Source organism: Mytilus galloprovincialis, chromosome 7 (assembly GCF_965363235.1).
Source record: "Mytilus galloprovincialis chromosome 7, xbMytGall1.hap1.1, whole genome shotgun sequence".
In the NCBI taxonomy this organism is placed as follows: Eukaryota; Metazoa; Mollusca; class Bivalvia; order Mytilida; family Mytilidae; genus Mytilus; species Mytilus galloprovincialis.
In genome coordinates this window covers 91729358-91745493 of record NC_134844.1, presented here as the reverse complement: position 1 = coordinate 91745493, position 16136 = coordinate 91729358, and the positions used below count along the sequence as shown (strand labels likewise).

Here is a 16136-nt window from a genome sequence, read left to right as displayed (position 1 = left end):
TGATTGCCAATAAAACAACTCTTCATAAGAGACCAAATGACACCGAAATTAACAACTATAGATCACTGTACAACCTTCAACAATAAGCAAAGCCCATCCCGCATAGTCAGCCATAAAAGGCCCTGAAGTGACAAATGTAATTCAATTCAAACGAGAAAACTAACAGCCTAAATTATGTACAAAAAAATGAACGAAAAACAAATATGTAACACATCAACAAACGACAACCACTGAATTACAGGATCCTGACTTTGGACAGGCACATACATACAGCATATGGCAGGGTTAAACATGTAAGCGGGGTCCCAAACCTCCCCTAACCTTGGACAGTTGTGTTACAGTACAACATAAGAACGAACTATAAAAATTAGTTGTAAAAGGCAACACATTACCAGATTTATACATCAACACATTGACATATCGACACACTGACAGATCGACACATAAACAGGCTCATACATCAACACATTAACAGATGGATTCATCAACACATAAACATATCGTCAAATTGACATTTCAACACATTAACAGATTCATATATCAACACATTGACATATTTTAACACATACAGATTAACACATTAATAGACTGAAACATCATATCACTGACAGATCAACACATTAATAGACTTATACATCATAACACTGACAGATCAACACATTAACAGACTTCTACATCATCACACTGACAGATCAACACATTAAAAGACTTCTACATCATCACACTGACAGATCAACACATTAACAGACTTCTACAACATAACACTGACAGATCAACACATTAACAGACTTCTACAACATAACACTGACAGATCAACACATTAACATAATTCTATATCATCGCACTGACAGATCAACACATTAACAGACTTCTACATCATCACACTGACAGATCAACACATTAATAGACTGAAACATCATATCACTGACAGATCAACACATTAACAGACTTCTACATCATAACACTGACAGATCAACACATTAACAGACTTCTACATCATCACACTGACAGATCAACACATTAACAGACTTCTACATCATCACACTGACAGATCAACACATTAACAGACTTCTACATCATCACACTGACAGATCAACACATTAACAGACTTCTACATCATCACACTGACAGATCAACACATTAACAGACTTGTACATCATCACACTGACAGATCAACACATGTACAGACTTCTACAACATAACACTGACAGATCAACACATTAACAGACTTCTACATCATCACACTGACAGATCAACACATTAACAGACTTCTACATCATCACTCTGACAGATCAACACATAAACAGACCTATATCATCACACTGACAGATCAACACATTACCAGACTTCTACATCATCACACTGACAGATCAACACATAAACAGACTTCTACATCAACACACTGACAGATCAACACATTAACAGACTTCTACATCATAACACTGACAGATCAACACATTAACAGACTTCTACATCATAACACTGACAGATCAACACATTAACAGACTTCTACATCATCACACTGACAGATCAACACATTAACAGACTTCTACATCATCACACTGACAGATCAACACATTAACATACATCTACATCATCACACTGACAGATCAACACATTAACATACTTCTACATCATCACACTGACAGATCAACATATTAACAGACTTCTACATCATCACACTGACAGATCAACACATTAACAGACTTCTACATCATCACACTGACAGATCAACACATTAACAGACTTCTACATCATCACACTGACAGATCAACACATTAACAGACTTCTACATCACCACACTGACAGATCAACACATCAACAGACTTCTACATCATCACACTGACAGATCAACACATTAACAGACTTCTACATCATAACACTGACAGATCAACACATTAACAGACTTCTACATCATCACACTGACAGATCAACACATTAACAGACTTCTACATCATAACACTGACATATCAACACATTAAAAGACTTCTACATCATCACACTGACAGATCAACACATTAACAGACTTCTACATCATCACACTGACAGATCAACACATTAACAGACTTCTACATCATCACACTGACAGATCAACACATTAACAGACTTCTACATCATCACACTGACAGATCAACACATCAACAGACTTCTACATCATCACACTGACGGATCAACACATTAACAGACTTCTACATCATCACACTGACAGATCAACACATTAACAGACCTATATCATCACACTGACAGATCAACACATTAACAGACCTACATCATCACACTGACAGATCAACAGATTAACAGACTTCTACATAATCACACTGACAGATCAACAAATTAACAGACTTCTACATCATCACACTGACAGATCAACACATTAACAGACTTCTACATCATCACACTGACAGATCAACACATTAACAGATTTATACATCATCACACTGACAGATCAACACATTAACAGACTTTTACATCAACACACTGAGAGATCAACATATCAACAAACTTTTACATCATCACACTGACAGATCAACACATCAACAGACTTCTACATCATAACACTGACAGATCAACATATTAACAGACTTCTACATCATCACACTGACAGATCAACATATTAACAGACTTCTACATCATCACACTGACAGATCAACACATTAACAGACTTCTACATCATCATGCTGACATATCAACACATTAACAGAGTATACATCATTACACTGACAGATCAACACATTAACAGACTTGTACATCATAACATTGACAGATCAACACATTAACAGACTTGTACATTATAACACTGACAGATCAACACATTAACAGACTTATACATCATCACACTGACAGATCAACACATTAACAGACTTCTACATCATCACACTGACAGATCAACATATAAACATACTTCTACATCATCACACTCACAGATCAACACATTAACAGACTTCTACATCATCACACTGACAGATGAACACATTAACAAACTTCCACATCATCACACTGACAGATCAACACATAGACAAGCAGACACTCAAACAGATTTAACACATTGGCATATGGAAACACTGACAGTATATACATAAAACATAGCTGAGAGGGTGATAGAGCAGATTGGTACCCCAAGAAAACATTGTCAACCGCTGCAAAGCCAAGGTTGACAATACTTTTTCGATGGGTACCAATCTATCACCCTCACAGCTATGTGTTATTTCATTACTATACTGAATGTCCTATCATTATTGTCTTTTACAGACGCATTTTATTCAAAAGTATTTTCCATGACGTCACGTTCATAACAACGTAACGGATATTAGAAAAATCAACAGAACTTCAGCAAGATGTTTTTTGGTTTTTTTTACAGTTAAATAATAGAATCTAAGCCAAAAAATAGAACTTAAGCATTGTCTTTAATAACTTGATGTAAATTCAATTCATTGTCTTTTAAATAATTGATTTTTGATTGGTCTGGACGAGAGGGTGGGATTCAAAACAATTGTCCCCCACTCAGTCATGTGATAAAGTAAATTAACACCCTGGTATTAGCCAATCAAAATTCAAAAAAGACTCAAACAGATGCATTCATTAACACAGACATATCGACAAACTGACATTTCAACACATTAACAGATACATATATCAACACATTACCATATTGACACACTTACAAATTAGCATATTGACAGACTCAAACAGCAACACATTGACAGACTCAAACAGCAACACATTGACGTATCAACTCATAAACAGATCAACACATTAACATACTCAAACATGAACAAGTTGACATTTCAACATATCAACACTCTGACAGATTAAAACATTAACATACTCATTTATTGTTTTGATGACAGAGAGATCGCTGGCATCAAACTTCTAATTATGGCTATAAGCCCACTGTGGCTTGATAGGAAATATGTCACAAGGCATTGCTTTATATCACACATCTCCTGTATCATAAGAATAAGACCAGTGTGACTTTATTGGAAATATGCCAAAAGGTCTTGCTGTATATCACACATCTCTTGTATCATAAGAATAAGACCACAGTGACTTTAAAGGAAATATGTCACAAGGCATTGCTGTATATCATACATCTCCTTTATCATAAGAATAAGACCACAGTGACTTTATAGGAAATATGACACATGTTTTTTGAGATCTCAACCCTCCCCTATAAATCGAGCCAATGTAGAAAAAACAAACGCACAATAGTACGCACAGTAAAACTCAGTTTAAGAGAAGTCCGAGTCCGATGTTAGAAGATGTAACAAAAAAAAATAAACAAAATGACAATAATACAAAAATAACAAAAGACTACTAGCAGTTACTGACATGCCAGCTCCAGACTTCAATTAAACTTATTGAAAGATTATGTCTTCATCATTTGAATATCAAGCACATTCCCTCCCGTTTAGGTTTAGTATTATACCATCATAAAATATATGAGAAGAACATAACCCGTTTCATGCCAACAACTGGTTTTATAATAAATGTGTTTAATTCCGATGCAAAGACCCTATAAGTGAATCAATATTTAGCTTCCCATTATTGTTATTTTTAGCTTTATTCAAAGTAAGTTCAACATGATAAATTTCTTTAGTATACATACTGAAGTCGGCATTATTGACATGATTGAGGGCCAATATATCATCCAAATATCTAAAAGTATTGTTAAATTTTTGCATCAGATGGGGTACTTGCTCATTTTAGTCATAAATTGTAACTCATAACAGTACAAAAACAGGTCCGCAACAAGTGGTGCACCGTAAGTCCCCATTGGAATTCCAATGATTTGACGATATACGGAATCTCCAAAGCAAACAAATGGACCCATTGGTGGGCATAGACAAAATATGTCCACCCAATTTCAATGCTCACTGTTAGCACGTCGAAATGTTCACCACGACTGTAGACTGTATGCTTTGTCAAATGTGTAATCACAATTTGAATTTAGAGCTCTACCAAAATTGAATGATGTGTATATACTTGCCCCAATTTCAGAGTTAGACCTATGTAGTCCTGTGGAGCATTTATTTAATTTGGAAAACATCACACATTACCAATTCAGTTAGCATTATTTCCCAGTTAAATGATATTTTTAACCAATAGTGGTCTATGCATTGACATTCAGTTTTCTCAGAATGCTTGTTTTTTTCGTTTTTTTTATTTGCCCTGCATAGTCGAGATGTGTTATGATACATCCTTGTACGTCTTTCTGTTCACGTTTATGCCTCTCTAGATCTGTCTGTTTAGAGAATGACAATGCATTAATTAAATTCAACAAAACATTTATGCAATATTCGAATTGATTGAACAAATCTTCACTTTGGTTTTCAAAATTGTGTGTGACTGTCGTTGCATAGTTACTGTACGTCAGATGAATGTCATTTTTTTTAATTCTCATATCGTGCTTTTACTTTTTTAAAGTACTCTTGGTTTGATTAAGGATGTTTGCTACTCAGTTTCAAAATAACAAGCTTTTCATAACACTAGTATAAATTATAGGTATATTGATCCAATATCCACCCTTTTATAGTATGGATCACATTTCCGACCTTGCATTGATTACATGTACGTGCTACGAGTACAATGTTTCGAGTTTTTTCGGAATTATATTCCAGGTAACTCTCTTCAGAGGTTGTCCGTTTTGTTTTTATTCTCAATGTTTATTTGTTTATTATTTTGTATATTTTATGTATTCATGTTATTATTGTACCTTTTATTTATTATTGTTCGTTTTATCATGGTATGGATCACTAGTTTTGGTTATTAGATTAAGTTTAAGATACATTTCAATATGCATTTGTCATTGTCAGCGCACCTTCCTTTGGTTTTAGTGTAACCGTCTAATTAATTTCTATTGGGAGACATTTATTTATTTCAAGTGTTCTTAGCGATTTCCCCAATGTTCCTGTTTCTTTTGAATGCTATTGTAGGTTTTTTTTTATCGAAGAGGTTTTTGAACTGTGTGTTGTCTTGAATTAAATGCCAATGTTTTCTTATAATGGTTTTTAAATTTTCTGCATTAGCGTGGTATTGTGTAATGAAATATATATTATAGTTATCTGTGTTTTTGTTTATGCTTGTTTCTTTGTTTGTTAATTTGTTTAATCTTTCTGTATGGGAAATATTTCTTAATATTTTATTTACAAAAGCGATTTTGTAACGTCTTGTATAAATTTTTCTGTAAATATGTCTATTCTTTCATTAAAATTGTCAATTTCATTAGTAAATTGCATTAGGATGTTGTTTGTGTTTGCTATTTCGAAAAGAAGTTTAACTTTTTCAGTAGTAACTTGAAATAAAATATATCCATCACCTCGCATACGGTTATGAAATAGTATTTTGTTTTTGTGTGGAAAGATATTTAGAATTTTATTTATTTGTTGGTAATTTTATGGCTATATCTGAGATTTAAAGGACTTGCTACATGTCCTTGGCTAGCTCCTATAATTTGCCTGTAACATTTTTTGTTGAAGGTAAATTCATTATTAAGGAGAATTAAGTTTGTTATTTGTAGTAAATAGTCAAAACTGGGTTTTATTATGTTATATTCTAGGTTTTCATATATCCCCGTGACACTGTTTAAAGCGTCAATAATTTCGCTAAATCTTAGATTTGTGTAAAGGGATGTGATATCATAAACCACCAGTAAAGTATTGGTTTCTATCTTTGATTTTTCGAGTAGACGTATGAAGCTACCTGTATCAGATATGTACGTAGTTTATGTTTTAACTATTGGTAATAGGAAGAAATCCAAATACCGCCTGATTCTTTCTAATGGACCGTTGCACTGTGAAATGATTGGCCTTGCTGGTACTTGTATTTTAATTTCAGTTTGTTGTTTATAAATATCTTTCAGTAATTCGTTATTCAGTTTATGGATTTTATGCAGAAAGTAGGCACAGGGTGTTGTTATATATTGGTTTTCGTATTTGATGTAGTTAAATGTTATTTCGTCTAAGTAATTTTCTTTGTTCATGTTGTACACAATCTCATTAATTTTATTCATGGTATTTTTTATGTTGATTTCTGATATTTCAATATAGTGTATTCCGTCATTTAATTGACGTTTACCCTAATCGGCGTAGTCGTTTTTATTTTGAACTACTGTTATGTTGTTTTTATCTGCTTTATGTATAGTAAGTGTTTCAATGTGTCGTAAAGTACGTAGACAATGCGTTTTTCCTTTCGTCATCTTTTTGGTTTTATTTGGTTTATAATTTGAAAATTTTGAAAATAATTTTTGTGTGGAATATGTATTTTTCTATAGGATTGTCGCCTATAATAGGAACACTAAATTTAAACTTTTTTTTAAATGAATGATTTGTTTTCGGAATAGTTTTGTATTCCTGAAAGAAATGCTTTAATCGTAGTTTTCTTTCGAATTTTTTGAAATCTTTGAGGATATTTGTCCTAGAGATTTTGTCCGTAGGTATAAACTTTAAGCCTTTTCCCAACGTCATAATTTCTGTATTTGTTAATTTTCTATTTGAGAGGTTCAAAACAAATTGTTTGGCAGTTTTTAGGTTGTTATTTTGTTTGGCAATATTTAATTGCTGTTTTTTGCAATCCGGTGTCCTGCACCACTGATCGCCATAAAATAACACAACAGTGTCACGGAGCTCTTCTAAGGCACTGGCTTTAAACATTCAGGTTCATACATACATATTTATTATGTACAAGTTCACATATATGCACTCTCATTACATTACATTGTTAATGTAAAGACACGTCCATTCTCTATCACTAACTATCTTCAATTCTGTCGAATCTCAACATTCACTAAGATTTTTTATTGCCAAGGCCCTGGCTACTTTCATGACTTTCTCACACATTAAATCGTCATTTATCTCCAGATCACACAAGTATAAGGACAGAATATAAACAAACAGAGACATGAATTATACGGCTTCTAATTAGAAACGATTACAGTTTAAACACAGCTGCATCATACAATAAATTTAACGGCCAATCAGACAGTCTCCTAAAGTTCATGAAAACAATAAATCTACAAATACTTAACACGCTTGAGCATAGAAAATTAATGTGGGCAATTAAATACTGATCTTAGATAAGAAATATATTTGCAAGTTTCACCCTATGACAATAGTGTTGAAATTGGCGTTAAACACCAATCAACCAATGAATTAATCACCGAATATTTAAGATTGATACTATCACTAGTTATAAAGCAAAATCTCTTTAACACATGTCGATGATGCTTCATTAGTGTATTTTTGGCGTAATACCACCAATTCATAGTACATCACATCCGGTTGCATACGGATTTTACAGTTGTAGATAATTTATACTACATGTCATTGCATTAAAAGAATTCTGGGTCATACACATATATCTTGGGTGTTTCAAAGCACCATTGTTTTTATTTGGTGTTTCTATAAATATTTTAGAAACTTGAAGTAACACAATTGGTTACTAAAGCTTGTACATGTTGTACACGGGTAAAAAAGAGGTGAACATTTTATTGGTTAATTTCCAGTGATGGTTATTGTCTTATATGCAATGATATGTTATTTGAAATTTACGTCTATAGTACTGGAGAGGATGAAACTTTACACATGCCAAATATTTCTGTTTCATGTTTATTTGAAACAAAGATAAATTTTGCACATTTGTTTTTTAAAAGTGCAAATTTAACAAAGACTAATTGGGTAAAATAAAAAGTGCTATATGACCTTATCATGCTTAAGATTATAAATTGTGAAGAAAATTTGGGAATGCAGTTTTTATACGACCACAAACATTGAAATTTTGTTAATCGTATATTGGTATCACGTTGGCGTCGTCGTCGTCGTTGTCGTCTTGGTCGTCCGAATACTTTTAGTTTTCGCACTCTAACTTTAGTAAAAGTGAAAAGAAATCTATGAAATTTAAACACATGGTTTATGACCACAAAAGGAAGGTTGGGATTGACTTTGGGAGTTTTGGTCCCAACATTTTAGGTATTGAGGGCCAAAAAGGTCCAAATAAGCATTTTCCTGGTTTTTGCACTATAACGTTAGTTAAAGTGATTAGAAATCTATGAAATTTTGACACAAGGTTCATGACCACAAAAGGAAGGTTGGTGTTGATTTTGGAAGTTGAGGTCCGAACAGTTTAGGAATAAGGGGCCAAAAAGGGGCCCAAATAAGCATTTTTCTTGGTTTTCGCACCATAACTTTGATATAAGTATATAGAAATCTATGAAATTTTAACACATGTTTATGACCATAAAAGGAAGGTTAGGATTGATTTTGGGAGTTTAGGAATAAGGGGCCCAAAGGGTCCAAAATTAAACTTTGTTTGATTTTATCAAAAATTGAATAATTGGGGTTCTTTAATATGCCGAATCTAACTGTGTATGTAGATTCTTAATTTTTGGTCCCGTTTTCAAATTGGTCTACATTAAGGTCCAAAGGGTCCAACATTAAACTTAGTTTGATTTTAACAAAAATTTAATCCTTGGGGTTCTTTGATATGCTGAATCTTAAAATGTACTTAGATTTTTGATTATTGGCCCAGTTTTGAAGTTGGTCTAAATCGGGGTCCAACATTAAACTTTGTTTGATTTCATCAAACATTGAATAATTGGGGTTCTTTGATATGCCAAATCTAACTGTGTATGTAGATTCTTAATTTTTGGTCCCGTTTTCAAATTGGTCTTTTAAAGTCCAAAGGGTCCAAAATTAAACTTAGTTTGATTTTAACAAAAATTGAATTCTTGGGCTTCTTTGATATGTTAAATCTAAACATGTACTTAGATTTTTGATAATTTGCCCAGTTTTCAAGTTGTTCCAAATCAGAATCGAAAATTATTATATTAAGTATTGTGCAATAGCAAGAAATTTTCAATTGCACAGTACTCAGCAATAGCAAAAAATCTTCAATTGCACAGTATTGTGCAATAGCAAGAAATTCTCAATTGCACAGTATTGCGCAATAGTAAGAAATCTTCAATTGCACAGTATTGTGCAATAGCAAGTATTTTCAATTGCACAGTATTGCGCAATAGCAAGAAATATCTAATTGCACAATATTGTGCAATAGCAAGAAATTTCAATTGGAGTTATCTTTCTTTGTCCAGAATAGTAGTTGAATCAACTTAAATCATTGTATTATACAATATACAATGTATATTCACTTTTACTACCAACTGATAAATTAAAACGATCTTTACCATTCAATGATAACAAGCACTTTTTTTACATTTTAATATTTTATGATGTATTTATTGTTGCAAACTCCATTAGAAATTTGAATTGAGATTGGTTTTGGAATAAAGAAGAGTGGGATGTAAAAAAAAATGGGGGGGGGGGGGGGTTCAATTTTTCTTATTTCAAATTTCATAAATAAAAAGAAAATTTCTTCAAACATTTTTTTGAGAGGATTAATATTCAACAGCTAAGTTAGTGAATTGCTCAAAGGCAAAACAAAAAATTTTAAGTTCATTAGACCATATTCATTCTGTGTCAGAAACCTATGCTGTGTCAACTTTTAATCACAATCCAAATTTAGAGCTGCCAACTTGAATATTGTGTCCATACTTGCCCCAACCATTCAGGGTTCAACCTCTGCAGTCGTATAAAGCTGCGCCCTGCGTAGCATCTGGTTTATTTATTGTTATGAATTGCTTGAATTTTTCAATGTGAAATAAAAAATAGTTTTAAAATTTTGGCATTTAAAAGGCACATACAGATACAAAAAATTATCACCTGTTTAAAACATCACCTAACTATTGATTTAACCATCTTAATTTGAAAACATCTAAAGATTTTATATTTGCAAACAATGACAGATATGCTTACTATAACACTTATATCATAATACAATTTGGAAAGATAATGTTCTTTTTCACCAAAAAAACTTCATATCTTTCACTTTGTAGATGAAGTTCCAACTGAAATAAAATCAATGACAGACAAAAGATCTGTTGAATTGTACCTTAAATTACTTCAGTCAGGATCTGAGAAAAAGAGAGACATACGTTTAGTAATTGTTGGGAAAAAGGGTGCTGGAAAGACTTCATTGATTAAAAGATTGTTTGGTGAAGATAATACAGATGTTACCAGTACAAATGGAATAGAAATCAGCACAATAAAATGCAAGGCAATGTCTGATGATGGCGTGTGGAATAAATTAGATGGTATGATGTGTATGCTTAACATATTTTGTTTCTTGTTCATAGGAAAATGTTTATAACAATTTTATTTTAATACGACCCCCAAAAAATTTAGGGATCGTATAATTTGTATGATGTCGTCTGCGTTGTGGTCGTCCGAAGACACATTGGCTTCCGGATAATAACTTTAATTTAAGTGAATAGATCTTCTTGAAATTTTTTCAGAAGGTTCAATACCACAAAAGGAAGGTTAGGATTGATTTTGGGGATGATGGTCCAAACCGATTAGGAATTAGGGGCCCAAAAGGGGCCCAAAACAAGCATTTTTCTAGTTTCAGGATAATAACTTGTGTAGAAGTATTTCAATTGCTCTGAAATCATACTGCAATGTTTAAAACCACAAGTAGAAGGTTTGGATCCATTTGAGGGGTTATGGGGCCTAAGTTTAGGAATTAAGGGTCAAAAAGGGGTCAAAACAAGCATTTTTCTAGTTTCAAGACAATAACTTATGTGTAATTGTATGGATCTCTCTGAAATTGTACCACAATGTACCATATAACAAAGGGGAGGCTGAGATTAAGTTTTGGATTAATTGCCCAAAATATGTTGGAATTAGGGACCAAAAAAAGGGCTAAAAAGAAGCATGTTTCTAGTTCCCAAACAATCATGACAATAACTTGTGTTTAAGTGTATGGACTCTCTGACATTGTACTACAAGGTTCAATCCTGCAATGGAAAGCATGGGATTCAATTTAAGGGTTATTGCTCCAAGGGGGTTTCAAAAAGTTGGGGGGGGGGGATTTTTTGTTTACCATCTTTTGAAAGGCTTTCTTTTTTTTCAAAATTTTTCAAATTTCGAATTTTTTAAAAGTTTCAAGAAGAAAGCTTCAATTGCACAGTATTGTGCAATATATTTGTTAGATCTTTGACCACATTATATTATTATATATTATTTTATATTTACGTCTAAAAAATAAAAACGTGAGAAATCGTAATATATATATATAATTAAAACCAATTTGGACTAAATAAATAAATGCAATACACGATGGAAAAATTACATACATACTTTCCATACACTCGGCATCCTCAAATATCCAGTATTTCAGTTTAAACCATTTTTAGCTCACCTGGCCTAAAAGGCCAAGTGAGCTTTTCTCATCACTTGGCGTCCGTTGTCCGTCGTCTGTCGTCGTCTGTCATCTGTCATCGTCCGTCGTCGTTAACTTTTACAAAAATCTTCTCCTCTGAAACTACTGGGCCAAATTTAACCAAACTTGGCCACAATCATCATTGGTGTGTCTAGTTTAAAATTTGTGTTTTTTGACGTGGCCAACCAACCAAGATGTCCGCCATGGCTAAAAATAGAACATAGGGGTAAAATTCAGTTTTTGGCTTATAACTCAAAAACCAAAGCATTTAGAGCAAATCTGACAGCGGGTAAAATTGTTTATCAGGTGAAGATCTATCTGCCCTGAAATTTTCAGATGAATCAGACAACCCATTATTGGGTTGCTGCCCCTGAATTTTTAATTTTAAGGAAATTTTACTGTTTTTGGTTATTATCTTGAATATTATTATAGATGGAGGTAAACTGTAAACAGCAATAATGTTCAGCAAAGTAAGATTTACAAATAAGTCAACATGACCAAAATGGTCAGTTGACCCCTTTAGGAGTTATTGCCCTTTACAGTCAATTTTTAACCATTTCTCGTAAATCTCCATGATCTTTTACAGAAATCTTCTCCTCAGAAACTACTGGGCCGAATCAAACCAAACTTGGCCACAATCATCATTTATGTATCTAGTTTAAAATTTGTGTTTTTTTGACCCGGCCAACCAACCAAGATGGCCGCCATGGCTAAAAATAGAACATAGGGGTAAAATGCATTTTTTGGCTTGTAACTCAAAAACCAAAGCATTTAGAGCAAATCTGACTAGGTAAAATTGTTTATCAGGTTAAGATCTATCTGCCCTGAAATTTTCAGATGAATCAGACAACCCATTATTGGGTTGCTGCCCCTGAATTGGTAATTTTAAGGAAATTTTACTGTTTTTGGTTATTATCTTGAATATTATTATGGATAGAGATAAACTGTAAACAGCAAAAATGTTCAGCAAAGTAAGATTTACAAATAAGTCAACATGACCGAAATGGTCAGTTTACCCCTTTAGGAGTTATTGCCCTTTATAGTCAATTTTTAGCCATTTTTCGTAAATCTTAGTTAACTTTTACAAAAATCTTCTCCTCTTAAACTACTGGGCCAAATTTTACTAAACATAGCCAGTATCATTATTAGGCTATCTAGTTTAAAAAATTGTGTTTTTTGACCCGGCAAACCAACCAAGATGGCTGCTACGGCTAAAAATAGAACATAGGGGTAAAATGCAGTTTTTGGCTGATAACTCAAAAACCAAAGCATTTAGAGCAAATTTGACAAGGGGTAAATTGTTCATCTGGTCAAGATCTATCTGCCCTGAAATTTTTAGATGAATCGGACAACCTGTTAGGTTGCTGCCCCTAAATTGGTAATTTTAAGGATATTTTGCTGTTTTGGGTTATTATCTTGAATATTATTATAGATAGAAATAAACTGTAAACAGCAATAATGAACAGCATTTTAAGACTAAAAAATAAGTCAAAATGACCAAAATGGTCAATTGACCCCCTAAGAAGTTATTGTCGTTTATAATCAATTTTTAACAAATTTTCATAAAATTTGTAAATTTTTACTAACATTTTCCTCTGAAACTACACGGACAAGTTCATTATAGATAGAGATAATTGTAAGCAGCAAGAATGTTCAGTAAAGTAAGATGTACGAACACATCACAATCACCTAAACACAATTTTGTCATGAACTGTCTGCTTCCTTTGTTTAATTCACATATACCAAGGTGAGCGACACAGGCTCTTTAGAGCCTCTAGTTAATATCTACATTGATCTCTGTATATATATGAATTTAAAAAAAAATCATACATCTTATTGTCAATATTTTGCTTAATAAAGTTTCAAACTACTATTGATGATAATATTTAATTAATATCCCCAAAATTGATAAGAAGCCTCCATTAAGAATGAGAATATTGCATTAAAAATTTAAACTTGAATCATAATGAGACGGTGTGGTTTTTATATAATTTTGAAGGCAAACAGTGAGTTGTAATTGTTTACAAGGTTGTCCTTTGGTGTATAGCCTGGCAATCATATCACTTTTTTATATCAATGTCTTCACATGTGAGATCAGGATAAGCTACTAAATCCACGTCAACTGTAGTAATTCGGAACTCCCAGAATCTATATATGAAATTTATGCATCAAGTTTTGTGGGTTTTCATTGAACCCCAATTACTGCTATTTCAATATTCAAACCAACCAAAGAAACCCCATTTTTCAATTTTGATAACTCTCAATGTGTATATTTTTAGAATTAATGATTGGAAAAACAAATTGATGGACAAAGTTTATTGTTGTATTTTTATTGCTGATTTTATAATATGATCTTACTGAACATTTATCTACATTTCTTCCATATGATTGTAATTTTCTAATGATAGGAACCAATGAAGAAGCTGAAATTCATGCAAGACTATTGAAACAATACAAAGGAACAATTGAAGAGTCAGTAGAAGACGAAACACATGAAGCTGTGACGGACAACACCCTCATAGAATCAAAGGTATCAGAGACAGTATCGGAGCAGTCTGAAATACCTCCAGTATACAGTGAATCTACAGTTAAACCTCAAGTTTCCACTGAATTTACAATTAAACCTCCAGTAACCAATCAGCAGCCAAATCAATCAATAGAAGAAGTTAAAAAGGATATTGAAACCATGCTTAAATCTAATGTTGATTTACATGACAAAGAAGAGTATGCCACATTGTTGTTATGGGATTTTGCAGGAGATGAAGAATTTTACCACACACATCAAACATTTTTGTCACCAGATGCAATTTATCTTGTTGTTACAAAACTCAATGAGGCTGACGACAAAAAAGCAAAAGGTAACATTTTATATAGTGAGAATAAAAATATTTAACATTTCATTTTATTTTTACTAAGCTTAAGATGCAAGTTGTTGTCAAGAACTATATATACCCATTATTCCTTCAAGTACCATGAGTACAGAGTACCATGAGTACAGAGAAAAATATGTGAAGCAATTAGTCAATTAATAAATTAATTGAACCATTGCAATTCCAGAAACGCATTTCTTCAATAACGAATGTCTCTTCAGTGATAGTTGATGCCAAAATTTGAAAATCCAAAACCTAATACAAACGGATTTTGTTTTTTTCTGAAATTGTTTAACATTTCATAACTGTTACTTTAATTATTCATCCATTAGTGTTTTTTTTTTATTTTGTAGTTGCATTGTATCATAGATCAAATGTATTCGTCCAGTGTATGTTCACTTGTGTTAACATGTCTTGATTGAGTTAAGTCATTTCTATTGATATTTTGTAGTATGTTTTTCTATGTTGTGATGTGACACTTTTGTTTCAGATCAGATCAGAGTGAAGTTTTGGTACAATTTGGTTCAGTAGTTGTCGTTTGTTGATGTGGTTCATAAGTATTTCTTGTTTCTCGTTTTTTACATAGATTTATTACCTTGGTTTTACACTTGTAATATGTGGGGCCCTTTATAGCTTGCTGTGCGGTTTGAGCCAAGGCTCCCTGTTGAAGACCGTACTTTGACCTATAATGGTTTCCTTTTATAAAATGTGACTTGGATGGAGAGTTGTCTCATTGGCAGTCATACCATTTTTAGCTCACCTGGCCCAAAGGGCCAAGTGAGCTTTTCTCATCACTTTGCGTCCGTCGTCTGTCGTCCGTCGTCCGTCGTTGTCCGTCGTTAGCTGTTACAAAAATCTTCTCCTCTGAAACTACTGGGCCAAATCAGACCAAACTTAGCCACAATCATCATTGGGGTATCTAGTTTAAAAAATGTGTGGCATGACCCGGTCAACCAACCAAGATGGCCGCCACGGCTAAAAATAGAACATAGGGGT

The 16136-nt window shown here is 33.0% G+C and overlaps 1 protein-coding gene across 1 annotated transcript in view; it reads left to right on the top strand.

Moving 5' to 3' along the window:
- The window catches only part of LOC143083989 (uncharacterized), a 58537-nt gene that overhangs the window by 14980 nt on the left and 27421 nt on the right, over positions 1 to 16136 (top strand). Inside the window, exons 4-5 of the mRNA XM_076260401.1 lie at positions 10886 to 11143; positions 14679 to 15128. Coding sequence (XP_076116516.1) covers positions 10886 to 11143; positions 14679 to 15128 — 708 coding nt within the window. The remainder of the gene's footprint in view (positions 1 to 10885; positions 11144 to 14678; positions 15129 to 16136) is intronic.